The sequence below is a fragment of the Mobula birostris genome, chromosome 5 (genome assembly GCF_030028105.1).
Source record: "Mobula birostris isolate sMobBir1 chromosome 5, sMobBir1.hap1, whole genome shotgun sequence".
Classification (NCBI taxonomy): Eukaryota; Metazoa; Chordata; class Chondrichthyes; order Myliobatiformes; family Myliobatidae; genus Mobula; species Mobula birostris.
The window spans coordinates 26,600,966-26,616,279 of record NC_092374.1 but is presented as its reverse complement, the minus strand read 5'-3'; the positions used below and the strand labels follow the sequence as shown (position 1 = coordinate 26,616,279).

The following is a 15,314-nucleotide window of genomic DNA, read 5'->3' as shown; positions in this document are numbered from 1 at the left end:
CCTGTGATGTTTGCTTCCAGAATTTGCTGGTATTTAATTGAATTCATTCTTCCCTCTACCAGTGAAAAGTTCCCCGTGCCACTGGCTGCAACACAAGCCCAAAGCATGATTGATCCAGCCCCGTGCTTAACAGTCGGAGAGGTGTTCTTTTCATGAAATTCTACACCCTTTTTTTCTCCAAACATACCTTTGCTCACTGTGGCCAAAAAGTTCTATTTTAACTTCATCAGTCCACGGGACTTGTTTCCAAAATGCATCAAGCTTGTTCCTTTGCAAACTTTTAATGCTGAATTTTGTGGTGAGAATGCAGGAAAGGTTTTCTTCTGATGACTCTTCCATGAAGGTCATATTTGTGCAGGTGTTGCTGCACAGTAGAACAGTGCACCACCACTCCAGAGTCTGCTAAATCTTCCTGAAGGTCTTTCACAGTCAAACAGGGGTTTTGATTTGCCTTTCCAGCAAGCCTACGAGCAGTTCCCTCGGAAAGTTTTCTTTGTCTTCCAGACCTCAACTTGACCTCCAACTTTCCTGGTAACTGCCATTTCTTAATTACATTATGAACTGCAGAAACAGCTACCTGAAAACGCTTTGCTATCTTCTTATAGCGTTCTCCTGCTTTGTGGGCATCATTTATTTTTATTTTCAGAGTGCTAGGCAGCTGCTTAGAGGAGCCCATGGCTGCTGATTGTTGGGACAAGGTTTGAGGAGTCAGGGTGTTTATAAAGTTTTGAAATTTGCATCACCTGGCCTTTCCTAATGATGACTGTGAACAAGCCATAGCCCTAACAAGCTAATTAAGTTCTGAGACCTTGGTAAAAGTTATCTGAGAGCTCAAATCTCTTGGGGTGCCCAAACTTTTGCATGGTCTTCTTTCCTTTTTTTCCACTCTAAAATTGTACAAAACAAAAATAATACACTAATCTTGCTTAAAATGTTGAAAAGAATGTGTCATCTTTAACCTTAAGACTTTTGGAGATCAGTTCATCTTCCACTCACTTAACTATTCACAGTAACAGAAAGTTTGACCAGGGGGCCCAAACTTTTGTATGCCATTGTATATATAGCTAGGGTGCCGAAAACTTTTGCACAGTACTGTAGCAATTTTGCTGCCGCAAAGAAAAACAAATTTCGTGATGTATGTGAGTGATGATAAACCTGATTCTGATATGGGTCTCCATTGCAAACTGAGAATGGGCAGAGGGCATGGGGCAGGGAGAGGGGAATCATGGTTGGGAAAAAGGGAAGGGAGGACGGAGGAAGAGGGAGCACCAGAAAGATATTCTGTAATGATCAAAAAACCAATTGTTTGGAATCAAGTGACCTTGCCTGGTGTCACATGGCTGGGTGTGTCTGCACTTCTGCCCCATGCGCTCTTCTGCTACCTGTGTTCTACCCTCGCCATTCCTAACATCCCTTAGCTCCTCTTCGAAGACTTTTGCACAGCGCTCTATGTACAGACACTCCTGTGCCTTGCATACCTTAATGGACATACAATCAATCTAAGTATATAAGCTATCTTATGTATTTATATTGTGTTTTTCTAAAATTATTGTGCTCTTTATCCTATTGTGTTTCTTTCGGTGTTGCATCGGGTCGGTAGTAACAATTATTTCATTCATCTTTACATTTGTGTACTGGAAATGACATTAAGCAATCTTGAACATTCTCATGTCCTATGCTTATTCTAATTGCAAAGCTTCCAAAGCCAGCAATATTGCCTCAGATTCAAAGGCTTTTAGTTTTATATTCACGGCTCAGTGTAGGATTCCTGCAAATGAGGAAGGGCAATCAGCCTGTCTTAACTCAATGGCCCTGAACTCCCCATTGTAGCTGCATTGAATTGATTTCAAATATTCAGGGAATTCCCTTCTGTTACTGCTTTTCCCATCCATCTTTGCTTCCAGGGAAGTGAGCCAATCTACCACCCTCACTCCCCACTCTATGCCTTAGTATCCTCCACATCATTCATTTCAAATTATCCCAATCTGACTCATTGATCAGCTCAGAGTTCATTGGCAGCATCTTATCTCCAATTTATCAAATTTTACACTTTCATTCTTACATCTGAATTCTTTAAAGATCCTGTCCATTCCCAAACCTGCAGCTTCCTCTGATCCTGTCTTGGATAATAAACTAAATCATTAATTAAAAAAAAAGAATCGAAGTTCAAGCCTGTAACACACGATAACCTCCTGCAGGCATTAGGCTTTCCTTCCAGTTGATTGCCATAGGGAAGGAGATACTGGCAGAATTTCTTGCAATTTCTCACTTTGGTGAAATTACTTGTGGGATCTCTGGTCACGCTGGAAAAGTTTCCTCAACAGATACTGAAACTTATGCTGACTTGCAATGTTCCACTCTGATGGGAGCAATGTTCACATTAAATTGAGGTACACAACGTAGTTTAGAAAGAGATCCCTATTAGTGGAGTCCTATTTCACTGCTATTGTATACCAAGTATCGCACTCAGACTAAAGTGCTTTCTAAAGTGAGAAGTGAAATGAGGCGGACACAAGCTCATGCCGATAAGTACTTTGCAGGATGGAACATAAACTGCAGCAAGTACTGCTATTTTTTTTAGTGCTCAGAGAGTATAAGAAATTGAGATGTTTAAACACTGTTAAACTTTTGCTCCCAAGTGCCGCATGGGGATTAATTAATAAACACAAGACTAACATTTATCTGCAGTTATGGCTTGGTATTTAACAATCATTTTTATATGCACATGTACACGTGCAATTCTAAATATTAATTCTTGTCAGGGCCAGGTTTCTCCTGAAGATTAACAATTAAAGAGTCACAGTTTGTATCGCACAGCATGAATGAAATGCTCTAGGTAAACAATGCAAACAGATGGTATCAACCAGCCATGTTTGAAGTTAAAAACTTTTATTTTACAGTTCCGTTGACAGGCCAGAACAGAAATCCATAGCACTCATGCAAATTGACCAATTTACATGAGGAATTAGACTAAGGTAAGTTGTCATTCAGGCAGTGAAAGTAGCACCATACTGGGGCAGGTATCAGCTTTAGCTCAGTCAATTAGGCCAAATCACAGTATCATCGTGACTGATATTGACATAATTCCCCACAACCCCGCACCATGACTGAAACTCCCTTTCCATTAGATATCAGCGTTGGGGGGTGCAGGGAGAACATGGGATGAGGAAGCAGCAAGAACATGACAAGCTGCAGCTCTTGTCGACGTCTGCTTCCTACACAGCCTCAAGGGTATGTCCTAAAGATTTCTGTTTGAAACAGGATGATCTGTCATCCTAGAAAAATACATATTGATTGCTTTGTTTCTCCGCTTGGGACGGATCTGAGCACTATATGATGATGATTGATTAGATTTGTCACACATACGTCGAAACATCAAAACATACAGTGAGATGCGTAGTTTTATATCAACATCCAACACAGTCTGAAGATGTGCTGTGGCAGCCCACAAACATGGCCACTCTACTGGTGTCAACGTAGCATGCCCATAACCCGTACCTCTTTGAAATGTGGGAGGAAATCAAAACACCCAGAGGAAACCCACAGGGTCACGTGAAAAACATACAAACTCCTTACAGACAGTTGTGGGAAGTGAAACTGGGTCACTGGCTAACCATTACACTGCCAAAGGTGTGACCACGCATCACGTTTCGTGTTTAACACTAGGGACGGTATGAGGTTTACATTAAGAAATTATAATACTCTCTGACTTCCACCCAAAATTGAGCTGAAGGTTGAAACTCTGGTCCAAACTTCTGACCTCTCCCACTGAGCATCTCACACAACCTTTTTCCTTGAAGTATAAGAGACTGAAAAGTGAACTTAAAGGTGTACAAAATCAAGGGGAACATAGGTAGGGTGAATGCACTTAGTCCTTTTTCTTAGGCTGGGTAATCAAGAACTCGACAGCATAATTTTAAAGCGAAAGAGGAAAGATTTAATTGGAACTTGAGGAGTTTTCTTTCTCTACATAGTGTGCTATGTATACAGAATGAGCTGCCAGAGGAAGAGGTTGAAATAGATACAAAAACAACTTTTAAAATACATTTGAGCAAATATGTGAATTGGAGAGGTTTAGAAGGTTGTTGCCCAAATCTGGGCAAATGTAACCAGCTCGGATGGACCTCTTGGTCGGTGTGCACCAGTTGGACATAAAAGACTGTTTTCATGTTGTGGGACTCTATAAGCCGTCAATGCCTTCAGGAAGGGGAGCATGGGGAAGGAACAAAACCTGCAATTAAAGGACATCATTCACCAACCACTCTATGGCAGTTATGAGATGGTCCGTTGGCCCATGCCTATCTGCTGTCAAGTAGAAATCAGTTCAGAAGCAAGTAACATTTATTCTTCACATTTGTCCTGCATGGGTCAGATCATTTCGAAAGCAATCAATAACTCAAATCAAATTCAATAAAATAAAAAATAAGGAGTTCAAGTTAACTGAGCAGGACATGGATACCTCAGACAGATTGCTGTTGGTAGAACAAATGTAATGGAAGAAAACTTTGCAGGGAACATCTTCTCATGGACCAGATGACTCAATCACACTGAAAGCCTCTGCCTAATAGAGTGATTTGTTGAATGAGGAAATGTGTCCAAACCATCATATCCCAATTAATAACCTTAACTACTTGGTTACATCCTCCTTGGTACCTTGACAGGAAACATTCAGATAACTGAGTGCAAGCAAAGAAGAAAACTATGGATTGACAATTAAATATAAATTAACTACACCTCCAGCAAATAATTTCACATCACGAAGAATGCAATGCCTCTGAACGTTTAATGGATCGATCACACCATTGGCTGTGGTTCTGACAATGGAAACTGATCAGACTGTTAATAATCCAGTTCTCCCAATGCATTGAAACATCAAACTGAAAATAAAATCGCTTGAATTTTCAAACCCCTTCCTTCTCAATCCACCCACATTTCTGTGCACAGCACAAAGGCATTTTAATTTCCCTGAGGCAAGTACCTGTCTAAATTGCCTAAATTAAGTCAATGTTATTCAATAGGCATGCCAGTGTTGAAGGCACTACACAGGAAATGAGCACCAAGATTAAAATTAGTATTGCAGCAAAATAATTTGTCTTTTACGTATTTTGCTCACTTCTGCTCACACAGCTATAGAAAAGATGTTATTAAGCTGGAAAGGGTTCAGGATAGATTTATGAGGATTTTACTGGGACCGATAGGCTTGAGGTACAGTACAAGAGGCTGCATATGTTTCACTTTCTCCCCCTGCTGCACTGGTGGCTGAGGGGTGACCTCATACACGTGTTTAATATCACGAGGGGCTTAGATAAAGTGGACTGCCAAAGTCTGTTCTCAGGGTATGGAAATCCAAGTTTAAGGTGAGAGGGGAAAGATTGAAAAGACACCAGCACATCCTTGGGTGCATTTTTCAATGTACATGTGATTAACAAATCTGAATCTCCATCAGTGAGTGGTGGGTATTTACTTATTTATTATTTATTGAGATACAGTGCAGAATAGGCCTTTCTGACCCTTTGAGCTATGCCATCCAGCAATTTAATCTGAGCCTAATCATGGGACAATTTACAATGTCCAATTAACCTACCAGCTGGTACAACTTTGTACTGCAGGAGGAAACCCACATGGTCACACAAGCTCCTTACAGGCAGTGATGGGAATTGAACCTGGGTTGCCAGGACTGTAAAGCATTATGCTAACCACTGCACTACTGTGCTGATGGTATATGGAACAAGGTGGCAGAGGAAGCTATAGGCTTGGATACCATTACAATATTTGTAAGGTAGCTGTTGTACATCGACTATAAAGATTTTGATGGATAATGGGCCAAACACGGACAAAGGGGACCAACTCAGAATGCCATTTTGGTCATAGACAAGTTGGACAGAAGGGCTTGTTTCCATGCTGTATAACTCTATGGTTCTATGAAAAAGGACTCTGAGATGGTTGCTCAAACATCAAGGTTAACAAAGGACATTGCAATCACCAGAGACGATAGGTTGGGTGAGAGCACATTTGTACTCAGACAGCATTTTAGGCAGATTCACCTGATGGTAGCCAGAGAGCAACAGAAAAGCAAGAGAATATAATCAGGAAATGCAGAAAACCATGGGCCCTTTCAGGGCTCCCCCTGCCATCCAGCAACATCACTGCTGAACTTCATTCACTACTTTCCTGCCTCATCCACTACCCAAATCCTTCACTTCCTTTCGAGCAAAAAATCTACTGAACTCAACACTGAATCACTGAGCAGTCACAACCTCCCAGGGCAAAAAAATACTGCAAAGAGTCAAATTATGTTGGATTACACCAATGAAAAACTGATGGAACTTCTGTTTGTTTTATGACTGAAATTACTATTTTCATCCATTCCTTTAGTAACCTGAAAGTTTCTAGTCATCTAAGGTGACCCACAGGCTCCCTGTCACAATTACAACTTAGAGCAGTGCATTTCCTTTGGTGAATGGAATTCTATGACATTTTCATTTGTCACACAAAATCAATATAAGTGGTCTTCTACAAACATTATATTGTCGTTACAAATTCTCCAAATAGTATTGACCATTGAATAAAGCATAAATGGATTCAAATTTGATCCTCTATAATTTCCAACCATTGGCTGATCTTGTAGCATCAGGGACAGAAATGGACAGCGTTTTGGTTTGAGACCTTGCAGTCGCTGGTATAAAGAATTAGAGGAGGAGGGGTGAGGCACATGAATACATCTGCCCATCATCCCTCACTCCATCTAGGCCCACCTATCACCTTCCAGCCCCAGCGTCACCCTTCACTCTCACCCTTTTTTTTGTTGGCTATACTCCCTCTGCACTCAGGTTCTGATAGCCGGTCTCAATCCAAATCGTTGATTCTTCCTTTCCCTCCACAGATGCTGAGTTCCTCCAAGCAGTTTGTGTCTTGCATTGGCCCAACTCAGTCTTAGCTGGGTTTGTGGATCAGCAAGAGCAAATTTAATGTGGGAATCTGTGCTAGTAATTTAGAGTTACGTACCTAACGTGTGCCTCTGTGGATATCAGAGGAAAAGAAGACCTGACTCAGGTTTGCAGCCTTCTTTCTCACATCAAGTACCCTGGTGACAGCTACTTTTACAGCTCACAAAGGAATGAGCGTAAGTATGGTAATGAATAGGAGGGAGCCAGTTCCCACACAAGCAGGAAGTATATAGAGCATTTCAAACAAATTAATACATCCAAAAGTGCTTCACATGAGCATTACAAGGCAAAGCCTAACATGATGTCTCATTAGGAGTGAAGGGCAAAAGACTAAAAGCCTGGTTAAAGGAGTAACTTTTAAGGAGTCTCTTAACCAAGGGAAGAAACAGAGAGGCATTGACAAAATTTAGGAGTTTTGGTAAAATGGCAAGTTGGTTTATTGTGGTCATATGTGCCAAGGTACAGTGAAAAATCTGGCTTGTACACTGTTACATACAGATCAATTCAGTGCACTAAGGTAGTACAAAATAATAGCTGTGTGCAGAATAAATTGTTCCACTCACAGAGAGAGTGCAGTACAGGTAGCCAAGATGCAAGGGCATACAGGGTAGACTGTGAGGTCAGGAGTCCATCTTATTGCACTAGGGGACCATTCCATGGTCCTATAACAGCGGGATGAAAGCAGTAGGTGAGCTTGGTGGTAAGTGCTTATGGACCTTGATATCTTCTACCCGATGACAAGTGGACAAAGACAGAATGTCTGCGGTAGGTGGAGTCCTTAATTATGCTGGTTGCTTTACTGAGGCTGCAAGAAGTCCATGGAGAGGAGGCTGGTTTCTGTGATCTGCTGAGCTGCAGTAATCTGGTCACAGGCAGATTAGCTGCCATACTAAGCTGCAGTGCATCTGGATGGGGTGCTTTCGATGGTGCTCTGATAAATACCGGTGAGAGTCAAAGGAGACACGCCAAATTTCTTTAGCCTCTTGAGATGAGATGAGATGGAGGCACTGGTGAGTTTTCTTGGCCGTGGAGTCAACGTGGTTGGTAAATGAAGCTCATTTTGGCCAATGAAGCAATTGTGATTAAATTCAGGGACAATATAATGACCAGAATCAAGGACATGGGGTGAACCATTTTGGATAGCCACGAGTTTATGCAGGGTGGGACAGAGAAGACTGTTTAAGTAAGGGTGGGCATCTTAGGCAGATGAAGCATTTGTGCTAGGATGCCATTGTAAATATAATGGCTCTATGAAGATGCAGTGTGGGGAAGTGGTTGGGTATACTCAAATTTAACAACCTGAAGCAGTAAGGGCAGAGTGCAGCAAATCATAATGTACTGGGACCCTGTTGCTTGGGGTAGTAGTAATCAGTGTCGCACAGGGAAGATAATTCAGGGCTTTCACACTCAAAGTCTAAAATTAGATAATAATGTACGAGTGTGGATGTTGCTTCAAATCTGACAAACCTGCTGGGTTAAACACTAAAAGGAGAGATTTAATCAACTTCAGTGAAGCTTCCAATCACATTTCTCTGTCATTCTTTGTAAAGTCTTTCACTTATTCACACACCCAGGCAGGACTGAATTTGAAGAGACTGGTACGAGTAGAAGACAAAAGAATCCCAGTGCTAGTTTCTCAGGAAATAACCTTTTCTAAAGGTCATGGTGACAATAGAGATGATTTTTAGCATTTTGACAAAATTGTTCAAACTTTCTTTCTTTGAATTGGCTCAGAATAACCTGTAAACCTTCACAGTTCTCATTTCTTTTTGTTTTATTTTATTAAATTTTATTAAATTACTTGATCAATGTTAAATTTCTGGCTTAAAATAGAATCATGAATACCACTGGGACTCTGGAAATAAATACTGCAAAAGTGAGGGAAGAAGACAGCAGAGTCTTGATATACCATGACTTGCAAGTGGGGAATGGTTAAGAATCTGAAGTGCCAAGACTTTGGTACTTGGGGTTTTCAACTTCAGGGCCATTCTCCATTGACCTCCAACCCTGTTGGAATACCTTGGTTTACTTCAGGCACAGCCCACAGCACCTTGTCTCCCAAAATTATCCTGGCATAGCTGTCTGTAATTACTATACCTCACCAATACTCTGCCTTTGGTTAGACTCTACATTCTGGGTTCTGTTCAATGCTGGAGCACAGAGCATGACTTCAAACTGAACAGTTGCCTTAATTTGGCTTGTCCAGAAAAAAGTGTCAGCCTATGTCAATCTTCTGGAATAACCAAAAGAAATCTTTTATAATTTTAAAGTTGATTTGCTACTAATTTTTATTTATCTCCTGACTTATTTTCTAAACTTTGCCTTAGCGTGGGTCTTCTGTGCATGGGTGAACATCTTTAATTGCCATGGTAAACACGGTGGATTGAGATCAGCTGCCAGATGTGCTTATCTCCTGACTTCAATACAACTACACCGGCAATCAGTGCTCTTGCACATGCTTCTTGTTGGTGTCCAGAAAAATACTTCTCCCTCTATGCAATGAAGGCATCTGAGTCGTCAATTTTACAGGGGAAAATATTTACCAAAGAGAGGGTCATACTGAATTTCTTGTTTGTGGCTGCGATGATTTTTCCATCAAAATAGACAGCAGATTAAATGTCACACACCTGAATACAACACACTCCCCAAGCCCAAGGACACTGAGTATGTGAATGAGAAACATACCTCCCCATTATAATGCCATGGTCAGCCTTGCAACACAAAACAGCTTAAGTCAAACAAAGGCTTACCAATCGTGCAGTGTTCACCATTCCAGCCCTGGTTGCATTCACACTTGCCATCTTTACAGGTTCCGTGCTCCAAGCAGCGAGGATGGCACGCTCTCTGGTCACATGCAGCCCCCGTCCAACCTTCCTCGCAGCGACAGGCCCCCGCAAGGCACACGCCATGTGTTCCGCACACCACAGGACAGATTTCTGTAGAACAGAGGCAGTCAGTGCTTGTTCACACTTCATTGCTGTACGAGTAATTCCTTTGTCAACATGATGATGAAAGTACTTCCCAAAAGTGGGCTTTCAATAATCTACCATTCAAGCAAAATGGAATGTCAATCTCCAGAGATAAACAAAAAATCTACATGCCACATTCATCTGTCAAAAGCACCCTTTTATTTCACTGTAAAAGTGTGGCTGTTTCAGAATGAGAATCTAAAAGAAAGTAGCAAAGCTGCTGCAGAAGCTCAGTGGGTCAGATAGCTTGGGTGGAGGCATTGGGATACTATCATTCCACTTCTGCCACAGATGATGCTTGACCCACTGAGGTCCTTCAGCAGTTTGTTTTTCTTGCTCCAGATTCCAGCGTGTGTGGACTCTTGTCATAAAAAAGGAAAGAGCAGGAATAGGCCACTCGGCCCCTCAAGTATGACTTTCCATTCAATTTGATGATGGCTAATTTGCCCAGGTTTCATCTCTTATGTATCAGTTCCCTTTAGCATTCGTTTCCTTGATCTCTTGAAAAGCCCTGACAATAGTGTTGCAGGGAGCATAAACGCCAACGCTGGCCCCCTGGGCCTGAGACAACGTAGTAGTAGTAGTGTATAAAGGTTATCCGTGTAATAGCTACAGTTGATAGAAATTTGGGATTGCTCTTCAGAAAATGTTGGCAAGCAGATTGAAGTGGGAGATGCAACTTTTCCTGTGACCCCAGTGTCTACAAACCATCATCATCATAAGAAAGAAGCCTTTGGGAGTATTTCAGTCGTCTGGTTTTCACAGAATGATTGGTCCACTGAATGTGACCAGGGTGTAGTAGAAAGGTTTCCTACCCCGCACAAGATTTTAAATTAGTATTGGGAAGTAACGTAGAAGACATTGGTGAGGACTGAGTTGGAGCACTGTGTGATTTGATAGAAGTACACAATATTGGCGTAAATGCAAGCAGACATTTTCCTCTGAGGTTGGGTGAGATGAGAACTATAAATCATAAGTTAAGGGTGAAAGGTGAAATGTTTAAGGGGAACATCTTCACTGAGGGGCTGGTGAGAGTGCAGGACCACCAGCAGAAGTGGTGCATGTTAGTTTGATTTCAATATTTAAGAGTAGCTGAGATAAGTACATGGATGGGAGGGATATGGAGGGCTTTGGTCCAGGTGCAGATTGATGAGACTTTGCAGAATAATAGCTTAGCATGGACTAAACATAGAAACATAGAAACCTACAGCACAATACAGGCCCTTCGGCCCACAAAGCTGTGCCGAACATGTCCTTACCCTAGAACTACCTAGGCTTACCCATAGCCCTCTATTTTTCTAAGCTCCATGTATCCATCCAGGAGTCTCTTAAAAGGCCCTATCGTTTCTGCCTCTGCCACTGCTGCTGGCAGCCCATTCCGCGCACTCACCGCTCCCTGTGTAAAAAACTTATCCCTGACATCTCCTCTGTACCTACTCCCCAGCACCTTAAAACTGTGCCCTCTTGTGCTAGCCATTTCAGCCCTGGGAAAAAGCTTCTGACTATCCACATGATCAATGCCTCTCATTATCTTGTATACCTCTATCAGGTCACCTCTCATCCCCTGTCACTCCGAGTTCACTCAACCTATTCTCATAAGGCATACTCCCCAATCCAGGCAACATCCTTGTAAATCTCCTCTGCACCCTCTCTGTGGTTTCAACATCCTTCCTGTAGTGAGGTGACTAGATGGGCCAAAGGGCCTATTTCTGTGCTGTAATGTCCTCTAACTCTATGGTGCCCTGCAAAGTAACTAATGGAAATTTCCTTAGTTTACCATACAACTAACCAGCTCCAGCAGGTTGGATAAACCAGTTTGTAACATGCAGCAGTCGGAGGTGATAATGGAGTGATTATATAAAATAAAGAGCACTTGAAAAAAATCCAGTCTCATTCTCTTATCGCTGCAAACTACCATCAGAAAAATCTAGCCAGCAGTTTAGGGACTACTCACAGCTTCATCAGCTGCCATCTGCTGTGCTGAGGGAACATGCTGTTTGATTATGCTCTTTCCAACGATCCCTTTACATAAATATAAAATATATATATGTCTCTTTTTTTCTGAATCAAGTTTGCAATTAAAGAACCTTGGACAAGCTGATTAACCTCAGTACTTCAAAGTATTAACTGAGCTTTGCGAGCAAAAGTATTTTCCTATATAACCTGAGCCTTGTTTCTCCTGTGAATCAATCTAATCAATTTTTCATTAGCACCAAGGTGTTTATCAGCCTTTAACACACCACCTTGAAGCACAGTTGTGTCAATCTTCACTACAAACTTATTAATTTAAGTTCAATTAATTGAAGAGAAATTGTGCAGCTAATTAATAGCCATTCTTTTGAGCAAAGATCAAATAATGTTTTGGCAGACTCAAATTCACTGTGGAATGCTGGACTCCAAGCTGAGCTCCTGTCGGAGTTGGTATATACCAAACTAGTTGACGCAACAGACACTCATTGCCTGAAATTCATAGAGCCCAACGAGAAACCTAACACCAAATTCACTCCTTTAATGCAAGGCAATTGTCTTCCCGGCCAAATAACTCTCGATCAAACCTTAAAATAGGAATGAAGATAACTGATCGTTCAATTGCTTCAGGATAATATATCCATTAACTTGTTCCTGTCATTGCTTTCCTCTCATTCTAAAGGAGCCTCATAATGAAGATGTTATTGGTGAAATGCCTGTCAATTAGTCAAGACTCCACAATTGTTTGCATGTAACAGTAGCTACATGCACTTACCCTCCTATTTTCCAACCTTACTGTTGCATTAGTACTGAATATTGAGCTCAGGGACTGTTTTATTTTCCTCCTGATCAGCAAAATATTTCCAGTGATCCAACCTTAGGATTCAGCCAGTTTCTAGCCCTCGCGAGTGGCCATTCAGCCCATCAGGCTTATTATATCATTCAGGCTTTGCTTAGTTTTCATCTCAGCTGACTCAAGAACTGGTAGAAATGGGTTGGCATAAACGGGGTGGGTCAAAGTACCTCTTCCTGTGTAGTATGACTCTGTGATCTTTGCAAATCATCAATTATCAATATTACTCATTCCTTAATGACCTTTTATCTGCCTCAGACACCACCCCAACAAAGAAAAGAACACAGTACACTTTAGGGGCTTTTAAGGAGGGAGGGGTTAGACTGATTTCAGAGTAAGTTAAAAGGTTGGCACAACATTGTGCTGAAGGTCCTGTACTGTGATGTAGTGTTCTATGTGAGAGAGAGTGAGAGAGAGAGAGTGAGAGAGTGAGGGAGTGAGAGTGAGAGAGTGAGTGAGTGAGAGTGAGTGAGAGAGAGTGAGAGTGAGTGAGAGAGAAAGTGAGAGAGTGAGAGAGTCAGAGAGAGAGAGAGAGTGAGAGAGTGAGAGTGTGAGAGAGTGAGAGAGTGAGAGAGTGTGTGAGAGAGAGTGAGAGAGTGTGTGTGTGTGTGTGTGTGTGTGTGTGAGAGAGAGAGAGAGAGAGAGACTAGCTTTACTTATCACATGTACATCAAAATATACAACGAAATATGTCGCTTGCAGCAAATCAAATTGTGCTGGGCTACCTGCAAGTGTCGCCACACATTCGGTGCCAATTTTGCGTGCCCACAACTCACTAACACCAACCATTTGTCTTTGGAACATGCGAGGAAATTGGAGTATGCAGGTGACACACAACACTAAGTTCACCTCAGGAGATGAAGCCCAGAAAACAAATTCAAGCAAATCATATGATCTAAACTCAGCCACCAACAATACAGATTGGCTTTACTATGTAGTTTTGTCTTTGCTGGATGCGTTTAATTCAGAATGTTCCCAAAGCGAAATCAGACCTCTGTAAGTACTACTTGCATCATAAAATTCCATCTACTTCTGAGAACAAAATGTACTGCAAATGAAGCGCTTAAATCCTGAAATTTAGTGATTCAACATAAAAATACATAAAATACCCTTGTGAGCAAGAACCACTTAAAGAACACCACAGCAACCACAGAAATCACTAATCATAATCATAATTCATGTTCAGAAGCTTTCCTTTCCAAGCTTCACTGCAAAAAGTGATATGAAAGATTTATAATTTATATGTTATACGGAGGATTAATTCAATATGAAAATTCATACTTCATATGCTTAGTTTCTGACTTTCAATCAAAACACCGCAAGTTTCCCACAACTGATATTCTATTAAGTGCATTGGGATCAGCAAAACCTTTTTAAGCCTAGTAATTGGTTATTATACCTGTTTCCCTTCTCTTTTTCCTTTTTTATATCTGTATTTTAAAGCATGATATCTGACAAGACTGTAAAATGTAAAATGGATAATTTCATAATTCAGTTAATTTCTTTTTGTCTTCTAATACTTTATGAAACCTCTAGCAGCAAGCATGACTACAAAACTCCCTGTTGCACTGGGGTGATGTTGGTGAATTATACAGCATGTGGAATAATGGCTACCACTGTCATTGACAGGGAAATCAACAGCTGAGACGGACTTCTAATACTTTAACCTGTAAACTGCTGAGAGGGCAGAGTGGGGGCATTTTGAAGTTCCATGCCAATGACAGAATGATAGTACTCCCTGAGTACTGCACAAGGACCATTATACTGGAGGGGGACTTGAGTGCACAACCTTTTATCACAAAGATGAGAGTGAGACCACCAACATAGCTCAACACTTTTTAAGATCCACTTCAATAGAAAATCTGAAGAAAAATACTGAACCAATAAAGAGTTTTAAAGAAATACTTCAAGATCTAGGTACCACTGTCAAGGAAACTTCTGTTGCCCTTGAACTGAGTGGTGTGCTAATTGAAACAGAAAATTCTCAGAGGGTTCAGGTTATGAAACACCCACCACCCAGGACATGGCCTCTCCTCTTCTCATTGTTACCATCAGGAAGGAGGTACAGAAGCCTGAAGGCACACACTCAACAAGTCAGGAACAGCCTCTTCCCCTCTGCCATCTGATCTCTGAATGGATTTTGAACCCATGACTGGTATCTCACTATTTTTTTAAAATTTCTATTTTTTTTGCACTACTTATTTAACATTTTATATATATACTGTAATTCACAGGTTTTTAAAAACCTCTATTGTCATGTGTTGCTTTGTACTGCTCCCGTAAAGTTAAATTTCATGACACAAAATAATCTGCAGATGCTGGAGTCAAAGCAACACTCACAACACGCTGGAGGAACTCAGCAGGTCGGGCAGCATCCGTGGAAAAGATTGGTCGACGTTTCGGGCCGGAACCCTTCGTCAGGACTGTCGGGGGGGGATGGGGCAGAGGCCCTATAAAGAAGTTGGGGGGAGTGTGGGAAGGAGAGCAGCTTTCTCCTTCCCACCCTCCCCCCACCTTCTTTATAGGGCCTCTGCCCCTTCCCCCTACAGTCCTGACGAAGGGTTCCAGCCCGAAACG

General features: G+C 41.5%; 1 protein-coding gene across 11 annotated transcripts in view; it reads right to left on the bottom strand.

The window, feature by feature from the left end:
- The window catches only part of LOC140197572 (teneurin-3-like), a 2,811,066-nt gene that overhangs the window by 143,704 nt on the left and 2,652,048 nt on the right, over positions 1–15,314 (bottom strand). For all 11 annotated transcript variants that reach the window (XM_072257693.1, XM_072257692.1, XM_072257694.1 and 8 more), the window contains one exon: positions 9,698–9,883. In XM_072257693.1, coding sequence (XP_072113794.1) covers positions 9,698–9,883 — 186 coding nt within the window. The remainder of the gene's footprint in view (positions 1–9,697; positions 9,884–15,314) is intronic.